This window comes from Eumetopias jubatus, unplaced genomic scaffold (assembly GCF_037043125.1).
Source record: "Eumetopias jubatus isolate StellerSeaLion01/CBP00866 unplaced genomic scaffold, mEumJub1_p1.0 scaffold_1, whole genome shotgun sequence".
NCBI classification, from domain to species: domain Eukaryota; kingdom Metazoa; phylum Chordata; class Mammalia; order Carnivora; family Otariidae; genus Eumetopias; species Eumetopias jubatus.
Window position 1 is genome coordinate 129,060,098 of NW_028274807.1, and position 21,223 is coordinate 129,081,320.

A 21,223-nucleotide genomic window follows, 5' to 3' on the forward strand; every position below is an offset into this window, starting at 1 on the left:
CAGTGTGCTTAACAGGCCTGATCAAATTATATTCTCTCCGTGGATCTTACCATAGCAGAAAGTACACCGCTGGAGTCTCTCTAATGCTGGCGCGTAGTCGGTCCCGGATGGAACCATTATGAGTTGGAATGTGCCAGTGTCATCAATCTGTAAGAAGCAGAAGCAAGAAAAAGAACAGCTTAGTGGATGGGGCTGCAGGAATCCCCCGGGATTGTTCAGAGCACTGAGATCTTTTGAGTACAACACTGCTCCTTCTAAAGAAGGTCATAGGGAAGCCTAGCGTGTGTCAGGGTGGCCAAGAGCCCTGTTTGGGTTTAAGCCCTGGTGTTCCCTTTAGCTGTAAGTCAGGTTCTTTTGTCTCTGTTTCCTCACCCACAAAATGGGATACTCACACTACAAACTAACAGGAATAGAGTGGGCATTAAATGGGTTCATAATTGAAACGCACGTACTGGCACAGGGTGGGTGCTGTGTGGATCATTAGAAACCACAAAGCACTTTCCTATTCATTACCTCAACAACCCAGTGAGTTTGTTCTTATGTGCATCATGCCCATTTTACAGATGAGGAAGCTGAAGCTCAAAGGAAGGTGAGAGGACTGATCAAAAGACAATGGACATGGAAGCCATTGAAGGAAGAGGGTCAGAGGACACCCCCCCACACACATACACCCCAAGTCCCAGGGAACCAAGTGAAATCACAGAATGTACTTTACAGTTTTACAACTGTCTCTGAGTTCCGATTATAAACCAGGCATGGAAGCTAGCTTTGCAGACCCAGATCCACATCCAGGGGCTCCCCTTTGAACAACTCCCAACACCTTCCAGTTCAGTCCCATTGTTAATAACCTCTCTGGGGAGTTTGAGGCTGGAGAGCAGGGATAAAATAGGGAGGCTTCAAATAATGAAGAATAATTAGCTTGTCAGTTAGCAGATTCACAGATCCATTGATGGCTGAGGGGAAGTTATAGATATGGTCTTATCTAATGCCTAAGAGATGGGACAGACAACATTTCCCTACTCTTTCTCAGGAAAGTGTCCTTTGCATACTTTATCCATGAAGATAGGACTTGGGCAGCCATGTTTAAGTGTGTGTTTGGCGGGGGGCGGGGGGGGGGAGGGGGGCGGGGGCGGGGGACTCCATCCCTCTGCAGAGGAGATTGCACCAGGAATGAGAATCTGAGCCAATTGGATCCATTCTCTCAGGAATTTGGAACTGGGGTCCTGAGGGCAGTGAGTATGTTAGTCGTAAGCACTAATAAAGCTGTAGGCTGGCCATGTTCTAACTGAGGAGCAATGGGAAGGAAATGAGGGAAATGGGAAGGAGGAAAGGTGGTGGGGGCTTTCGCTAAGGCTTGTCTTTGTTTCTGCCCATCTTTTCTTCTGTGTTTGCCTTCACGAGCTGGATGGGTTAGAGGGGGAGACTCAGAGGAAATATGTGGTAACTGAAGCTTTTGGCATGATTTCTAGGCAAAATATATAGAAAAAAGGATGGTTAGTGTCTGGGAAAGGCTGAGCAGAAAGAAACAGAAAGGAGGGAAGGTGAGCATTGTTGTGGTATGAGAGAAAAAAAAAAAGATGCTGTGATGATAGGGCAGTGGAGCTGGGACCGGGGTGGTGGTGCCAAATGGGGACATTCTGCAGTGGAATGCCAAGGTTTCCCATTAAACCCCCTTCCCATTTCAGCTGTCTCCAACCACAAGAATAATCTGTAATGTCAATATTATACTTAATGTTTCTCTCATTTGCAATGCTAAACAGCAGAGTAAAAAGGAAAAAAAGGCTAGCTGCAAAAGAGATTTCTCTTATAAGTCTATTAGAAATAGGGAGACCCAGTCTAAATTAGAATTCTTTATGGGCAGCAAGTAAAATTTCACCAGAAGTAAGAGGTTGTTGCCAAACACACTTAAAGGGGAAAACCTGGCGGCAAAACAAAGCTGAGATTGAGGTTTTCCAGTCAAAAATGGCCTTCTGTTTCAGAAGGGATGAACAGCTCATCACTCAGTTGATACCATCATGAGAAATTTCCAAGAGGGAGGTCACAGTCCGTGTGCTAAGGGAAATCAGTGCCAGTTGTCAGAACATCTGTTTCCAAATGCTGCTGCATGTGCCTGCATGGGGCCTGAATTTCACAGTGGACTGCTGAACTCTCAGACTAATCAAGATTTAGAAAAGCCATGATAATTATGAAACAAATTAGGGTTTTAAAATATGGCCTCCAAATAAAAATTCATTGTCACTAGATTTCTGAGTTCTGTTCCTGAAATAATAAACCACAGTTCAAGTGTAGGGAAGCACAACTGAACAGAATGGATAGAAGAAAGAAAAAGAGGACAAAGGGAGAAGTGGTAACATAATTTCCCTTCTGTAATGCCAGATATCAGTGGTGGGTTCTTATCAACTTGTATACATGCCTCTATTTTGAACCTTTCTAGACAACCCTGCTTCATTCCATCCTCTAATGGCAGCTGCATGAGGGTGCGTCTTTTGGTTTTCCACTTTGGTGTCTCCATAGCCTAGGATAGCACCTGGTATACATGAGGTGCTCACTAAGCATTTGCCGGATGAACGAACCTTGGCACCAATTCTGACTTCTGTATGCCTCTCTAATTCTACTCAAGAGGTGTTTGGAGCCAATGCTGCTCAGATTTTGGAGGGTCATTGTCAAGAATCTGAATCTTCATTGGTGCTCTTTTGAGATAAAGTCCTTCAAGAAAGGAGCAAAGAGCTTCTAGCTGATTTGACTAGGAACTCTGAGAGACTGTTAACACTCAAAAGATTTTAAAACAAACCAACAAAATATGTTTTCTCAAGTTATAGGCTATGCACACACCTTTGAGTGGGTGGTGAAACTGTTTACTTAAGTTTATATCACCAGTACTATCAATTATTTGTATTAGGATATTGTCTCTTGTTTTGTGACTAAATAAAGCCAAGGGACAACGGGGCTGTCAGTAAACAGAAGGAATTATGAGTCTGTGTGTAACCATACCTACTCACAGAATTTTTGAGCTGCTGTGTTTCATAGCAGCTTCATTTATTTGCATGGCATGGCCCAGCCTTTTCTAACTGGTGTGCATTTTCCTTTCTGAGCCTGGTTTATCAACCTGTCCATTTGCATGTTCAATGACACTAATAGCAGCATCAGCTCCTTTACAACATTTTTGTTAAATAGATTTTAGTTCATCATCAAGCAGATAAATAATAGCAATAGCAAGTGGAGCAAAAATTATCATTCTTGAATATTTACTATGCACTAGGCACGGAGGCATGGTGTCCCATCATTTCATCTACACAACAGCTCCAAGGAAACAGGCACTGCTTTCCATACTTTATAGATTAATACTCTATTTCAATTCTGTTGTGCTTATTTGACACCTTCATAGAAAATTATGGAGGTGGAAAGCGCCTCAAAAGACACCTGCAGATTGAAAAGTGAAAGGATGAAGAAACATTTATCATGCAAATGGATGTGAAAAGAAAGCTGGGGTAACAATACTTGTAGCAGACAAAATAGACTTTAAAACAAAAATGGTAACAAAAGACAAAGGACATTAACAAGCAGATATAACAATTATAAATATTTATGCATCCAACATGGGAGCACCTAAATACTTAAAGCAGTTAATAACACAAAGGAAGCAATCAATAATAATGCAGTAATAGTAAAAGACTTTAACATCTCACTTACATCAATGAACAGATCATCCAAACAGAAAAATCAACAAGGAAATGGTGGCTTTGAATGACACATTGGACCAGATGAATTTAACAGATATATTCAGAACATTCCATCCTAAAGCAGCAGAATACACATTCTTCTGAACAGATTCAGAACAGATAACATATTAGGCCATAAAACAAGTCTCAAGAAATTCAAAAAGATCGAAGTCAAACCATGCATTTTTTCCTGATCAAAATGCTATGACACTAGAAATCAGTCACAAGAAAAAAAATCTAGAAGGAGCATAAATACATGGAGGTTAAACAACGTGCTACTAAACAATGAATGGGTCAACCAAGAAATCAAAGAGGAAATGGAAAAATACATGGAGACAAATGAAAATGAAAACACAATAAATAATCCAATTCTTTGGGATGCAGCAAAAGCAGTTCTAGGAAGGAATTTTATAGCAATACAGGCCTACCTTAAGAAGCAAGAAAAATCTCAAACAACCTAATATTACACCAAAAGGAGGTAGAAAAGGAAAAATAAAACCCAAAACCAGTGGAAGGAAGGAAATAATAAAGATTAGAGCATAAATAGATGAAATAGAAACTAAAAAACACAATAGAATGGATCAATGATACCAGGAACTGGTTCTTTGAAAAAGACCAAAAAAAAAAATTTGATAAGCCAGATTCATCAAAACAGAGAGGACTCAAATAAACAAAATCAGAAATGAAAGAGGAGAAATAACAACTGACAGCACAAAGAATTAGAATATTATGAAAAATTATATGCCAACAAATTGGACAGCCTAAAAGAAATGGATAAATTCCTAGGAACATATAACCTCCCAAAACTGAAGCAGGAAGAAATAGAAAATTTGAACAGACCTATTACTAGTAATGAAATTAAGCCACTAATAAAAAATACTCTCAATAAACAAACTCCAGGACAGATGGCTTCACAGGTGACTTTCACCAAACATTTAAAGAGTTAATACCTATTCTTCTCAAACTATTCCAAAAAATAGAGGAAGGAAAGCTTCCAAATTCATTCTATGGGGCCAGCAATACCCTGATGACAAAACCAGATAAAGACACCACAAAGAAAAGAGAAGTACAGGCCAATATCTCTAGTGAACATAGATGCAAAAATCCTTAATAAAATATTAGCAAACTGAATCCAACAATACATGAAAAAAATCATTCACTGTGATCAAGTGGGATTCATTCCTGGAAAGCAAGGGTGGTTCAATATTCACAAATCAATCAATGTTATACATGACATCAATAAGAAAAAGGATAAGAACCATGTGATAATTTCAATAGATGTGGAAAAAACATTTGACAAAGTACAATATCCATTCATGATAAAAACTCTCAACAAAGTAGGTTTAGAGAGAATATATCTCAACATAATAAAGGTCATATATGAAAAACTCACAGCTAGTATCACAATGCTGAAAAATTGAGAACTTTCCCTCTAAGGTGAGGAACAAGGCAAGGATGTCCACTCTTATCACTTTTATTCAAAATAGTACTCGAAGTCCTAGCCACAGCAATCAGACAAGAAAAAGTTATAAAAGGTATCTGTATTGGTAAGGAAGAAGTAAAACTGTCACTATTTGCAGATGACATAAAACTACATATAGAAAACCCTACAGACTCCCCCAAAAGACTACTAGAACTGATAAATGAATTCTGTTAGTTCACAAATACAAAAATCAATGTACAGAAATATATTGTATTTCTATACACCAATAATGAAGCAACAGAGAGAGAAATTAAGAAAGCAATCCCATTTATAACCACACTGAAAAGAATAAAATACCTAGGAATAAACTTAATGTAGGAGATGAAAGACCTTTCTTCTGAAAACTGTAACACATTAATGAGAGAAACTGAATATGACACAAATGGAAAGATATTCTATACTAGTGGATTGGAAGAACAAATATTGTTAAAATGTCAATCCTACCCAAAGCAATCTACAGATTCAACGTAATCCCCATCAAAACATCAACAGCATTTTTCACAGAACCACAAATAATCTTAAAATTTGTATGGAACCACAAAAGACCCCAAATAGCCAAAACAATCTTGAAAAAGAAAAAAAAAGCTGGAGGTATCACAATTCCAGATTTCAAATTATACTGAAAAGCTATGATAATCAAAACAGTATGGTACTGGCACAAAAATAGACACAGATCAATGGAACAGGATAGAAAAGCCCAGAAACAAACCCATGATTAATAGTCAATTAATCTTTGGGAAAAAGACAGACTCTTCAACAAATGGTGTTGGGAAAACTGGACAGCTACAAGCAAAAGAATGAAACTGGACCACTTTCTTACACCATACACAAAAATGAACTCAAAATGGATCAAGGACCTAAATATGAGACCTGAAACCATAAAAATCCTAGAAGATCAAGCACAGGCAATAAGTTCTCTGACATTGGTGCAGCAGCTTTTTTCTAGATATATCTCCTGAGGCAAGGGGAACAAAAGCAAAAATAAACTATCGGGACTACATCAAAATAAGAAATTAATGCACAGTGAAGGAAGCCATCAACAAAACCAAAAGTCAGCCTACTGAATGGGAGAAGATATTTGCAATTGACATATCCCAAGGGCTATGTATTCAAAATTTATAAAAAACTGATATAACTCAACACCCAAAAAACCCAAATAATCCAGTTAAAAATAGGCAGAAGACATGAACAGACATCTCTCCAAAGAAAACATCCAGATAGCCAATAGACACATGAAAAGATGCTCAACATCACACAACATCAGGGAAATATAAATCAAAACTACAATGAGATGTTACCTCACACTCATCAGAACTGCTAAAACCAAAACCTCAAGAAATAAGTATTAGCAAGGATGTGTAGAAAAAGGAACTCTCATGCTCTGTTGGTAGGAATGTGAACTGGGGCAGCCACTGTGGGAAATAGTATGGAGGTTCCTCAAAAAGTTAAAAATAGAACTACCTTGGGGCATCTGGGTGGTTCTGTCAGTTAAACATCTGACTCTTGATCTCAGCTCAGGTCTCGATCTCAGGGTTGTAAGTTCAAGCCCCTCATTGGGCTCCATGCTGGACATGGAGCTTACTTTAAAAGAAAAAAAAAAAAAAGGAGCTACTCTACAATCCAGTAATCACACTACTGGGTATTTACCCAAAGAATATGAAAACACTAATTCAAAGGGATATATGTACCCCTCTGTTTACTGCAGCATTATTATAATAGCCAAATTATGGAAGCAGGCCAAGTATCCAGTGATAGATGAATGGATAAAGAAGACATGGTATTATATACAACAGAATATTATTCAGCCATAAAAAGAATAAAATCTTGCCATTGGCAACAACATGGATGGAGCTAGAGAGTATAATGCTAATTGAAATAAGTCGGTCAGAGAAAGACAAATACCATATGATTTCACTCATATTTATAATTTAAGAAACAAAACAAACAAGCCAAAAAATAAATTCCTAACTATAGAGAGCAAACTGGTGGTTACCAGAGGGGAGGAGGGTAGGGGGGTGGGTGGGGGAAATAAGTGAAGGGGAATTAAGAATACACCAATCACAGGGTGCCTCCATCGGCATCTGGCTCTTGGTTTCTGCTCAGGTCACAATCGCAGGGTTGGGAGATCAAGCCCCACCTAAAGCTCCAAGCTCAGCATGGAGTCTGATCCAGATTCTCTCTCTCCCCCTCCGTCTGCCCGTCCCTGCACTCTAGCTCTCTCTCTCTCAAAATAAATAAATCATTTTTTTAAAGAATATACCTATCATGATGATCACTGAGTAATGTATCGAGTTGTTGAATCACTATCTTGTACACCTGAAACTAATATAACACTATATTTACTTTATTGGAATTAAAGTTAAAAACTTAGTAAAAAAGAAAGTTCCCATGACAATAAAAAATTTTTATAACTGTGTACGGTGATAATGTTAACAAGGCTTGTTGTGGTGATCTTTTCACAATATTGACAAATAATAAATCATGTTGCACACCTGAAGCTAATACAATATTATATGTCAGTTTACCTCAAAAAAGGTCCTCTTGATCCCAGGTGGTTTATTTATATAGCCTCCCAACCAAAGAAGCTATAATAACCAGGATGGCTTTTCCTTTATAAAATTTGGATAGTTATATGATTGGTGAAGTTATAAAATCAGCCAATTGGTTTTCATTGTATAGCAACTATTGCAACTGGCCACATAAGTGACATCAGTGAATGTTTACTGGCCTTTCTGATTTAGTAGCTCTATACCAAGAGGCCACTCAGAGAGTTTCTTGGAGAAGCACTAGAATAGCAAACCTGGGGTTCAAGTCCTGACATTGCCACTTCTTAGCCATGTGAACCCAGGCATACAATTTAACCTCTCCAGGCTGTTTTTTCATTGATAAAGTGGGCGTAATTATACCTATGCCTTACATACTACCTGTGAGAATTAAACAGGGTAATGCATACAAAGGGTTTAGCATCTTCCTGGTACACAGAAATAAATAGTGTAGTTCAATACTCTTTTACAGAGGCTTTGGAATATAGCGCCCCCCTCCCCAAAGTGATGTGTAAGGCTTAACCATCTTACCGCAAATGCACGCTTGATGGAGGGCACGTTGCTGAATGCGATCACGACCGGAATGATGTCAAGGGCACTGAATTCCATAGTTGCAGTGGCAATGGTATGGGCATCTGCCGACTGACCGCTGCTGAAGAAGGTGGCGATTCTTCTTGTGTGAGCCCCTGGAAGCGTTCTCTTGAAGACATTTCTGGAGATAAACCTCATCACTTTGCCGATCTCCCTGATGTCTGAGGACCTCTCGTAAGGAATAGCTTCAATCTCCCTGAGGAGCTGGTTCTTCTTGTAGGCGTCTGAGAAGCGGATGAGGTGCCGGACGTGAGAGGTATAGGTGAGGATAGCTATGCGAGCGCCCACCGGGCAGCTGTTCTCCCGGACCCTGACGCCCCTCACCAGGGAAGATAGCAGCTCCTTCATGCGCTCAAATTCCTGTTTGGTGACATCTCGAGACTGGTCCAAGGCAAACACCAATTCGGTGGGATGCACGGGGCATTCTGGTTTTCCTAAAGGAAAACCTTATGTAGCATGCTTACTTAAACAAATTTTTTTTTAAAAAAAAGATACATAGAGGGCAAAGTAATTTTAAATGTTAAATGTGCAAATATTTAAACAATAAGCATTAAATGCTAAAATGAGCAGTTGAAATATTAAACGTTTAAATCTTGAATGAAAATGCTATTTTAAAAATTGAATTTGCTTTTTTAAATAAAGCCCAAGAGAAAGTATCGTTCAATTTGAGTTTTTATGCAATTTGTAAGTTAATGACCAAATTCCTTCTAAGTAATTTCGAAGAATTTGAGTAAGTAATCCTCAAAAGCTCATGGATATGCCCTTTTACTTACAGAAATTGGATCACTGGCATTATGTTTATTGCTGGAACTTTATACAGTTAGTTAAACTAAAACATATGTGTTTTTACTTAATAAGGAAATGTAACAGGAGTTAAGAAAGGAATGGGTCCAAAAGCTCTGTTAATGACTTCAGAGACATTAAGAAGAGAATGGATGTGCAGTATATAGAACAGCCCATCAGATGTGGAGAATAGGTGCTGCAGAGACGTGTTAGAGACCTGACCTGACTATGCACTAGCCATGTGACCTTGTCCCAGCGACTTATCTTCTCTGGGCCTCATTTTGCTCATCTGTAAAATGCCAGTCCTAAGATCGGCCACTGCAAAGCCCTGTACTGAGGATTCAAAAGCACTTAGGACAACAGGGCCTGGCACATGACAGGCGCTCAGTTAATATTAGCCATTACTATTAGAATTATCATTACAGACTTTTTCATTGTGAGAACTATATCATTTAAAAGAATGAGGAAAGCTTTCAGGGATATATTTTTATTTAACAGTTAAAAAGGCAAATTTAACCAATAAATATACCTATTACATAGAGAAACTGAATTGTTAAACTTGAACATTAAATGTTAAATTCAGACTTATTTATTGAACCCAATTCATTCATTTTAATCCCGGTACCCTGCATTTATCACAGTTGGCACTTTATATCTGTCTGATTATCTGATTAATGTTTTCCTCTCCATGAAGTGTGAAGATGGGGACTGTGTCTCTCCTGATCTGCCAGATTATTAGTTCCTGCCATTTATCAGGGTTCTAATAAATGCTGACTGAATGAAGAAGAAGCAAACAAAGGACAGTTCTTTTGCAGCAGGTACAGGAAGAACAGAACTTTTATAATGGGGGAGATTCCTGGTATTGAAATGTAGGTTGGTAAAAGGAAATCTCAATGATGCACTTCTCTTGGAGGGGTGCCTCCTCTCATTCAGATGCCAGCAAGTCAGATTCAGAGATAATAAAAGCAGCTTGAGGCCTACCAGCTCTTTATGAGAACTCAGAAACTCAGATTTGTTGGGGCTGGCCTGGGCTGGTCAAGGAGTGAGTCCTCTGCTGTGACCAGCTGAGCTTCGTTCCCGTCTTGGTGCTAGATGATTATCTCCTTCTGGTCCTGGACTCTGTGACCTAATAGGCTAACGGACCAGTAAGAATAAACATTTAACCCCAAACCAAACTGTGCATCTCAGTGGAGACAGGACATAATTTATTAGCCTCTGAGTCTAACTTAGAAGGCTTGAGCAGATGTTAAAAAATATTGAGGTCATGTCAACTTTACAATAAAGGGTGGAAGTTATGACTAAACATGGAAGTGGTTCTGCCAGCTTTTTGTTTGGGCTGTGATTTGCATATGGGAACAACACAACAATAATGCCCCTTCAGGTGCAATTTAGAGATAAAGGGAAAAAAGACTCACAGCACTGGCTGAACTATGAAAAAATTCACATTTTCAGGAAAAAATACCTAAAAGGTAATTCAACTTGCAAAATACGTTTTCTGAAATCCAGCAAGCTGCCAGGAAACCAGAAGATTCTGAAGAACACTGGGCTGGCTTGTGGTGGTATGTAGGAGGCCCTCCTCAAGGCACAGATGACCACACAGAGACCTCGTATGACTCTGTGGCTATACACCGTACACTGATGGCTACTGGTTGGCACAGAGCAGGTGATGACAAGGACAGGGAAAGAGAAGCCACTGACATGTACTTAACGCTCTGCAATGGCAGCCCTCTTCAGGCCACCACCACATTTGTCTGGAATACCACCACACCCTCCTCACTCGTCCTCGGGCCTTTAAACTTATCCTCCCCTACAGTCTACTCTTCCACAGTAGCCCAAATAAGCGTTCACAAATCCTTCATCAGCTCATGTTCTTCCTTCAATACTTTGAATAAACCCTTTGATACCCTCTCATTGCAATTTGAATCTAAAAAGTTCAGCTTGACCTGGCTTCTACTTGCTTCATTTTTTCACAAGCCAATCTCCCCTTCCCTCACTGGACTTGCATCATTTCCTAGGAAATGCCTACATCTGTCTTGTATCATGACCGTTGCACTTGCTCTTCTTTCTCCTGGCTCTTGTAAAGCTGGCTTTTTTTTCTTCTTCAGTCCAAACTCTAATGTCACTGCCTCAAAGAGGAGCCCTCCATCCTAAAGCAACTCTCCCCTCCCCTAACATTCTGTGAGAGAGCATCCTATTCTTTATCCCTTTCACAGCAACTATAGGATTCTGTATTTCTTTGACGTGTTTATCATCTGGATCCTCTGCTGGAATGGAAGCTTCTGAAGACAAGAATTATGTCCATCTTAATCAGCCCTGTTCCCCAGTGCCTAGTACACCGTATGCTTTCAATAAATGTTTGTTGAGTGAGTGAAGATGCAACCAGAGGGCATGGATTGATGGGTTTAGACAAAAGGTATAGGGTATAAATGTGTAAGACGGTAACTGTTGTTACATCTACATTCTTAACCACCAGACTACAGAGACAATAGAGAAAATGAAGGGAAGGAGATATGTTATTACAAAAGACCTAATGGTAACATAAATAGTATAATGTTAATCATTAAAATATTAATAAAAAATCAGACTTGGTTGAGAAACAGCTGTGAGACTCAGCTAAAGCAGAATGATTTATTGGAGGCAGGTCTGTGCAACCAGTATGAGGCAGCAAAGACAGCTCAGAAAAAATTTATATCATTTGGCAGGCAACACATTGTTTTAACTCCTCTTTCCAGATGTATGACATTTTGGAACTTCATTATAACTTACTGTAAATAAAGATTACTCACCATGTCTGCCAGCTGGGGGAGAAGAACAAAGGAGATTGGGTTATTATTTGGTAGAACAGAGTTCTGTACTGTGTAGGGAAATCATGGCAGTAGAAGCTCTGCCCTGTATGCTTTTTGTAGGTGACTCAAACATTCAGGCAACAGAAAGGGTCTGGAGAAAAGGCAGACGGGTCCCAGCATCTTGGCAAAAACCAGGCAGGATGGGAGAGGTGGGACAACATACAGCCGTAAATCAGTGGCCTGCAGCCAACTGTCAGAGGGAAAGAACCTTTGCCTGGGAAAGAACGTCACACTGCAGAGAGGTACACTGAATTTGGAAAGGTTAAAAGGGTCTAACCTCTCCTTGTTCTAATTTTTCTCCAAGTAGAGATCTATAGAAATGGATTTTATATATATGCACATATATAATTCTGTACAGATAGGTATTTGTGTGTGTGTATAAACATTAGAGGTGGGTTTACTCTGAAGCAGATGAAGCATAAATATGCTTTAGGTCTGCACTGTCCAATATGGAAGTCACTAGCCACATGTGACTATTTAAATTTTAATTAGAATTAAATGTATTAATTTCAGCTTCTCAGTAGCACTACCTTTCAAGTACCCAAAGTCAAAGGCTAGTGGCTAGTGGCTCCCATATTGAACAGTGTGGTAGAATACCTCCATTACCGCAGTACGTTCTATTGCCTTTGACATCTCACCTTCTCATTTGCCCAGTGCAAGACCCTGAGAGGGGACCTAGCCATGTGTTCACATGATCATGTGCTTTTACAATATGCAAAAGTTGTTGGTTGTGATTTCCTTTCCTGTTCTGAACAACACTTTCTTTTGAAATAATTTTATACCTACTTTTGGATTTATAATTTTGTATTGAGCCTCTTAAATTATAAAAGATTGGGCCTCATCACACTTGGATCTACCTGTGAGTCATTATAGTTCACGTGGCTCTAATGTCAAAAAGTGAACTGTATTAAGTCAGCCCAAAGCAACCAGCCTTCATGACTTATCATATATATTTTGATTTTTCATCATGGGTGGTTCCATTATGGTACAAAAAGCTAGAGTTGAGTCAACACTGCATTCAAAGCTTTAAATAGTCTGTGTCTTTGAGACCAAGGCTCTCTATAGAAATGGGCTCCAAAATACCTCAAAGGAATTTTTCATTCATTGTGTTTATTTGGGAAGTCATTACACATTTGTAAATAAACACTAAATAGTCAATTCTTCCCTCATCTTATATGTGGAATTCCTTTAATGGTGCTAACATATATTTTGATAGAAGACACTGCTATAGGAGTCTTAAAACAAATTCAAAAGAGCATTTGCCAAACCAAAATGCCTTTTTGCTTTAAAAATTTGGAGGGAGAAAAAATATATATGCAAAATGAGTAATTTTATGAGCAAATCAATCATTCCAACAAAAAGTAATCAAGCATACCTTTCCAGAAAAGAATAAACAATAAACCAAAGTAAGTGTTCCCACCCATCAGGACACCTTATTATCACAGCTAGCTTTCACACCAGATGAATTCAATCCTGTGTTACTGTCAGATGTTAATCATTTTTAAAAGTTCAGTGTGACTCTCCATTGATTGATTTCACCATTAGAAGAGTTCTGACCTCATACCTCAATTTTCCCTAGGTTAAAAGCACTAGATATAGTATTAATTAGTGCTTGGAACAGTTTCTAATAGACGTGAAGGCAGTCAGAGAAGGAGTTAATAGTCACCAGTCTATGTTGACTCAAAATATATGCAGTGACATCTCTAATGTTAAGAGATTGGGTAGTAAATTGGCTCAATTCTGAGTGCAGACTTCACTGCTCTTCTTCTACAAATGCTTTGACAACTTGGGTGATCGATTTAAGCAGGATACTTACGGCTGTGGTCCCGTACATACTGAATGAGCTCACACATCTGCAGTTCAAAAATAAAACAAAGAATTAACCGACCGACTGCCAGGTCTTCAAGTCTAAAAATAAATTTAACGGAGTACAGAGCATTCTGTTGGAGTCAGGAGATACATACAGAAAATGAAGCCAATCCTCTGGCCCCTTTCACACCCTAGGAAACAAAAGAAATGTAGTCTCATTGCTCTGCACACACTCATCAGTAGCCAGAATGTGCATTAACCTCAGAAAGTGAAGCTTTCTAAAGTTTTTATTCTTACTAAGTTAGAGGGAAAAAAGAATACATGTAGAATGATCCTCATTGCTGAATTAAGAGTAACATTCATCTAGCAAGCTTGATGAACACAAACCTCCAAAGGCCACCCTCCTCCAGCCCCATCTGTGGACAACAAGGGTCATTCAGAATCTAAGGATGGAGCTGAATACTTAACACTGGCAAGAAGAGCTTTGGAGCAGGTTTATGGCTTAGATATAGATAAGGCTGAACCATCTATTATAACTGCCCATCCTTAAGGGACAGAGTTCCTCAACCCCATACTTTGCCTTGGCCACTGAACAGCAGCTGAACTGAACCTTCCTCTGTTTCCATCACTGGTTGGATGACAAAGGGACCAAACTCAAACTGTATATCTGGAAAGGTAATCCCAATAGTCTTCCAAAAATGAATGAATATATGAATATATACATATATATATGTATCTGAATATATACATATATACACACACACACACAAGGTGTGTGTGTGTGTGTGTGTGTGTGTGTGTGTGTGTATCTGTCTGGATTGGGAATAGAAAGAACAAAGTGGAATTGGTTTTAATTTCACACATTCAATTCCATCTTTGGAACAGGAAGAGTCTGGCTATTCTCAAAGAGAGACACCCAAGGAAAAATGCAGTGAAGTCCCACCCAAACTCCTGGAGAAAATAAGTTCCATGTGAATACAACTTTGATCATTTATTCCCTGTTTATTAATTTCCTCTCACCTCCCATCATTCACTAACCACTTATTGAATATAGGAAGAGGACAAGGACTGGGCAAATAAAATTCACCAATAATTGAGAAATCACATTTTAGTCCAATACTTTTCATTTCCTCTCTCAAATTCCCCTTGTCTCATAAGAAATGGTGACTGATATTTAATCATTTCCCCCTCATATCTCTAAGCACATAAATGCGGAAAAACAGTGAAAATAGTTACCAAGTGTAAAGACAGAAAGCATGCACATTTGGACAATGAAGACTCCATGCACTTTTTATTTAGAAAAGGATCTGGTGTGATTTATGACTTTTCAACTTACCTTGCGTCCAGGAGGTCCTGGCTCCCCCGGGGATCCCATCTCTCCTGGAGGCCCAGTGGATATCTCAAAGCAAAATTAATTAATTAGTTAATTTATTTATTTAAAGATTTATTTATTCATTTATTTGAGAGAGAGAGAGAGATACAGAGAGAGAGGGAACACAAGCAGGGGGAGTGGGAGAGGGAGAAGCAGGCTTCCCTCAGAGCAGGGAGCTGGATGCAGGGCTCGATCCCAGGACGCTGGGATCATGACCTGAGCTGAAGGCAGCCGCTTAATGACTGAGCCACCCAGGTGCCCCCAAAATTCATTTATTTTAAAATTATATTTATACATATATGTATGTGTTTGTGGGTTTTATTTTTTAAAGATTTATTTATTATTTATTTGACAGAGTGAGCAAGCTTTAATTTGTACAAGCATTACCTATGAGACAGGGAATAACTGTGGATGTCCTTTGGGTATTCGGGTATTCTACAGTGTGCTGAGTTGAGTGAAAAAAAAACCTCACTGGTCATATTTTCTTTAGGAGATATAGACTAACCTCCCAGGAAAAAAAAATGGCAGACTGAACATATGCATTGACTTCTGCTCCCTCTCAATGTCATTAAATTGATAGTAAGTAGATTTTTTTTAAAAGGCCAAAAAAAAAAAAAATGGGGAGAATGAGAAAGAAGACAATAGCCACAAACCTCCAGAGGCTAGAAAGCAGATGTATATTTGTTAAATGACTTAGCAGATCTGATAAAGCTGTATCCTAAGCCAGTAGCAGGGAAAGCCAAGAATCCATTCCCAGAAGCCTCAAGAATTGGCAGCACCAGGTACCTCCAAAAGAGGAGGTGAAGGGGAGGGGCTAAATAAGGAGGACTGGTTGAAAATCACTTTAGGAATTCTCCAATCTCTCCATTCACTGCAATTGGATGACTATCCCTTTTTCCACTCCAAAACAGACAGAAGTAAAGCTGAGGGATCTGCACCAGGGAACTCCAGGCAGAGTTGAGGGCCCATGGTACCCTCCTGAAAACAGGGTGATCCAATGAAGATATGTGAAATAGACAGGAGACCCCTCAGGGGGTTTCTTTTCCTTGTGGTTTCATGAAAACTACAGCCGGACCTTCATCCTCAGGCAGGAAATTGAAATAATCTTCTCAGGGGAATCTGACCAAAGAAGGAAGACCTAAAGACACAGATATCAGAGATCCGCTAAGTAAAGAATTCAGCCATATCACTCTTCAGTAAAACTTGTAGTTGATTAGCTTTACCAATGTCTTTGGGGCTTCCAATTAGCCTTTTTGTCTTTAATTCTTAAATAGGAAGAGTTAGTCCATTCTCCAGACATGCTGGAAATAGAGATCAATACAGAAAAAAAAAAAAAAAACTACAGGAAAAAGACTATGTTGGACAAAGAAGACTGTAAAAATACTAATATATATCCTCAGAAAGCTAAGAGAAGATTTTTCAACCATGAAACAAGACAGGACAGTATAAAAAATATTTGGAGAATAAAAACAAGCTCTTTAAAATTAAATCATGAGAGAAGCATTATGAAATAGTCAAAGAAATCTCCCAGAAAAACCCTCAGTTTTTTTCCCAGAGTCCATGGTCTCTCATGTTTCATCTCCCCTTCTGATTCCTTCCCCTTCATTTTCCCCTTCCTTCTCCTAATGTCCTCCTTGCTCTTCCTTATGTGCCACAAATAAGTGAAACCAGATGATAATTGACTTTCCCTGCTTGACTTATTTCACTTAGCATAATCTCCTCCAGTCCCATCCATGTCGATGCAAAAGTTGGGTATTCATCCTTTCTGATGGCTGAGTAATATTCCATTGTATATATGGACCACATCTTCTTTATCCATTCATTTGTTGAAGGGCATCTCGGCTCCTTCCACAATTTGGCTATTGTGGACATTGCTGCTGTGAACATTGGGGGTTGCATGTGGCCCTTCTTTTCATTACATCTGTATCTTTGGGGTAAATGCCCAGTAGTGTAATTCCTAGGTCATAGGGTAGCTCTATTTTTAACTTTTTGAGGAACCTCCACACTGTTTTCCAAAGGAGCTATATAAACTTGCATTCCCCCCAACAGTGTAAGAGGGTTCCCCTTTCTCCACAACCTCTCCAACATTTGTTGTTTTTTTGCCTTGTCAATGATGTACTGTATGGTCACTAACATAATAAAAAAAATTAAAAAAATAAATATTAAAAAAAAAGAAATCTCCCAGAAAAGTAGAGCAAAAAGACAACCTGAGAAATAGGAGAGAAGAAAGAGATAAGGGGCAGAGGGGATTGCCTTTTTTTTTCCCCCTCTCATATGAAACCTTGTGAAATTACTTGACTCTTTAAATCAGTGATTCTCAACTAGGGAGAATTTTGTGCCTCCCCACCTCCCCCAAGGGGAGATCTGACAATGTCTGGAGACATTTTTGGCTATCATAATGGGGAAGGGTGGAGAAGGGCTGTGCCACTGACATCTAGTGGGTAGAGGCCAGGGAAGTTACTAAACATCCTACAATGCACAGGACAGCCCCCACAACTAAGAATTACCCAGCCCAAAATATTAATAGTGCTGAGATGAAGATATCCTGCTTTAAAATATGTGCATCTGTAAAACTGGTAAATACACACACACACACACACACACACACACACAGAATAAGGTTAAAAATCATGACAAATTAAAAAAAATCCTTCAGTTGGGAGGAAAAAACAAGGTGAAAATTTAAAAAACAAACTAAAAATGTAATCATTCCAAGAAAACTGAAGCACTCAAAATTGAAGGTAAAACTTTATCAATAGAAGCTTCTACCAATAGAAACTTCAGCTCTTTCAGAAGGAAAACCTGGAAGTTTTCAGTGTCTAAATTTCAACTTCAAACTCAGAAATATTTACATAGATAGGGGAAAAGCAGCTTGGAAGGTGAAATAATAAGGTACAAACAGTGTTTAATTGTGGGGAAAAAAGAAATTCAAGTAATCAAAGGCCAAAAGAAAAAGTTCACATCTTCCCACTGGTTCATTGTTTTATAAAAATGATTAATGTGGCATTGGGGGCCAAGAACCCAACGAACAGCTGTGAACTTGTTAGCATGCTTCCAATGTTCAAGAGTAAAGTACTTCATTAACAAGCCAAGGGAAAGGATTCAGAGATATTTCAATGCAGATAACATGTGGATTAATTTGAAAGTCTTTTCCAATTATCTTTCTAATTATATCAGTCATTATTTTGAAATCATAATGTTTATTTTTTTTAAAGATTTTATTTATTTATTTGAGAGAGAATGAGATAGAGAAGAGAGAGCATGAGAGGGGGGAGGGTCCAAGGGAGAAGCAGACACCCTGCTGAGCAGGGAGCCCGATGCAGGACTCGATCCCGGGACTCCAGGATCATGACCTGAGCCGAAGACAGTCGCTTAACCAACTGAGCCACCAATGTTAAAGGACAGTCATCCAAAAACATGCATGAGGAAAAGAATTATAGCTGAGATGCAGTCCTCTTAGAAGCAGGATGGAGGGAAAGAGCAGTTTTATTATTTTGTATCCCTAAAAACCCAATAAATAATGACCACATAGGCAAGAGGTGTCTCAGATGGTGTCATAGTTAGACCCTAAACTCACCTCCTCCCAAGGACACACTGAATCTATGACTACCTAGAGAGTAATTCCTCCTGAAAAAGAACTGAGGGCTGACTGAACAGCTTCTGCACAACAAAGGATAAAGGGACCACAAAGAGAATGGCAGGAGAGATGGAGACACAGTAACCATGGAAACCCCACCCCTGATGCTATGAGCTACAGTGCTATGAACATTCTCCAGGATAGATTACATTAGGCTACAAAACAAATATCAATAAATTTAAGAAAACTGAAATTATATCAAGCATCTTTCCCACCCACAATGGGATGAAACTAGAAATCAATCACAAAGAAAACTGGAAAAAACCACAAATACACAGAGGCTAAACAACATGCTATTAAACAGCCAGTGGGTCAATGAAGAAATCAAAGCGGAAATAAAAAAATACCTGGAGACAAATGAAAATTGAAACACAACGATTCAAAATCTTGGGGATGCAGTAAAAGCAGTTCTAAGGGGGAAGTTTGTAACAATACAGGCCTACCTCAATAAAAGAGAAAAATCTCAAATAAATAATCTAACACCTTAGAGAGCAAGGAAAAAAAAAAGAACAAAGCAAGTCCAAAGTTAGAAGGAAGGAAATTATAAAGAGCAAAGCAGAAATAAATGAAATAGAGCCTAAAAAATCTATAGGAAACATTAATGAAACTAGGAGCTGGTTCTTTGAAAAGCTAAACAATATTGATAAACCTTAACCAGACTCATCAAGAAAAAAAACTCAAATTAGAAATATGAGAGAAGATACAACTGACACTACAGAGGTACAAAGGATCATAAGAGACTAATCTGAAAAACTATATGCCAACAAATTGGACAACCTAGAAGAAATGGATAAATTCCTAGAAACATTGTTTCCAGGACTGAATCAAAAAAGAAAATCTGAACAGACCAATGACCAGTAATGAAACTGAAAAACTCCAAAAAACCCCCACAAATATCCAGGACCAGGTGGCTTCACAGGTGAATTCTACCAAATGTTTAAGGAAGAATTAATACCTATTCTTCTCAAACTACTCCAAAAAACAGAAGAGAAAGGAAAACTTCCAAATTCATTCTATGAGGGCAGCATTACCTTAATACTAAAACTGGAAAAAAAAAAAAAACCACTACAAACAAAGAAAATTACAGGCCAATACCCCTGATAAATATAGATGCAAAAATTCTCAACAAAATATTAGCAAACCTAATTCAACAATACTCATCCACCACAATCAAGTGGGATTTGTTCCAGGGTACAAGACTAGTTCAATACCCACAAATAAAACAACATGATACCAACACATTAACAAATGAATAAAATCATATGACAAAATTCAGCATCCATTTATGACAAAAACTCAACAAAATGAGTTTAGAGGGAATATACCTCAACCTAACAAAAGCCACATATAAAAAATCCACAGCTAACAACATACTCAATGGTAAAAAAAAAAAAGCATTTCCTCTAAGATCAGGAACAATACAAGGATGTCCACTCTCACCACCTTTATTCAACATAGTCCTGGAAATCTGAGCTGCAGCAATCAGACAAGTAATAAAAGACATCCAAATTGGTAAGGAAGAATTAAAACTGCCATTATTTGCAGATGACACAATATTAAATATTGAAAACCCTAACAACTCCATCAGAAAATCATTAGATTAAGGAATTCAGTAAAGTCACAGGATACAAAATTAATATAAGAAATTTCTTGCTTTTCTATACATTAATAACAAGGTAGCAGAAAGAGAAATTAAGAAAACAATCCCACTTACAATTGCATCAAAAAGAATAAAATGCCCAGGAAGACATTTAACCAAGGAGGTGAAAGACCTATACTATGAAAATTATATGACATTGATGGATGAAACTGAAGATGACACAAGAGAGTAGAAAGATATCCTATGCTCATGGATTGGAAGAATTAGAATGTTAAAATGTCCATACTACCCAAAGCAATCTACACATTTCAGTGCAATCCCTATCAAAATACCAGTGGTATTTTTCACAGAACTAGAACAAGTAATCCCAAAATTTGTATGGAACCATAAAAGACCCTGAGTAGCAAAGCAACTTTGAGAAAGAAAAACAAAGTTGGAGGTATCACAATGTCAGATTTCAAGATATACCACAAAGCTGTAGTAATCAAAACAATATGGTATTGGCACAAAAATAGACACATAGCTCAACGGAACAGAATGGAAAACCCAGAAATAAACCTATGCTTATATGGTCAATTAATCGATGACCAAAGAGGCAGGTATATACAATGGGGGAAAAGACAGTCTCTTCAACAAATGGTGCTGGGAAAACTGGAAAGATACATGCAAAGAATGACACTGGACCAATGTCTTATACCATACACAAACTCAAAATGGATTAAGGACCTAAATGTAAGACTTGAAATCATAAAACTCCTAAAAGAAAACATAAGCACTAATCTTCTGGATCTGTCTGTAAGGGAAACAAAAGCAAAAATAAATAATTGGGACTACTATCAA

General features: G+C 38.4%; 1 protein-coding gene across 1 annotated transcript in view; it reads right to left on the reverse strand.

Annotated features, from left to right (window-relative positions):
* Positions 1-21,223, reverse strand: part of COL6A6 (collagen type VI alpha 6 chain) — a 105,701-nt gene that overhangs the window by 18,943 nt on the left and 65,535 nt on the right. The window contains exons 28-33 of the mRNA XM_028099081.2: positions 15,111-15,173; positions 13,930-13,965; positions 13,782-13,818; positions 11,906-11,917; positions 8,277-8,770; positions 51-147 (exon numbers count right to left, since the gene is read on the reverse strand). Of these exons, the coding sequence (XP_027954882.2) occupies positions 51-147; positions 8,277-8,770; positions 11,906-11,917; positions 13,782-13,818; positions 13,930-13,965; positions 15,111-15,173 (739 nt within the window). The remainder of the gene's footprint in view (positions 1-50; positions 148-8,276; positions 8,771-11,905; positions 11,918-13,781; positions 13,819-13,929; positions 13,966-15,110; positions 15,174-21,223) is intronic.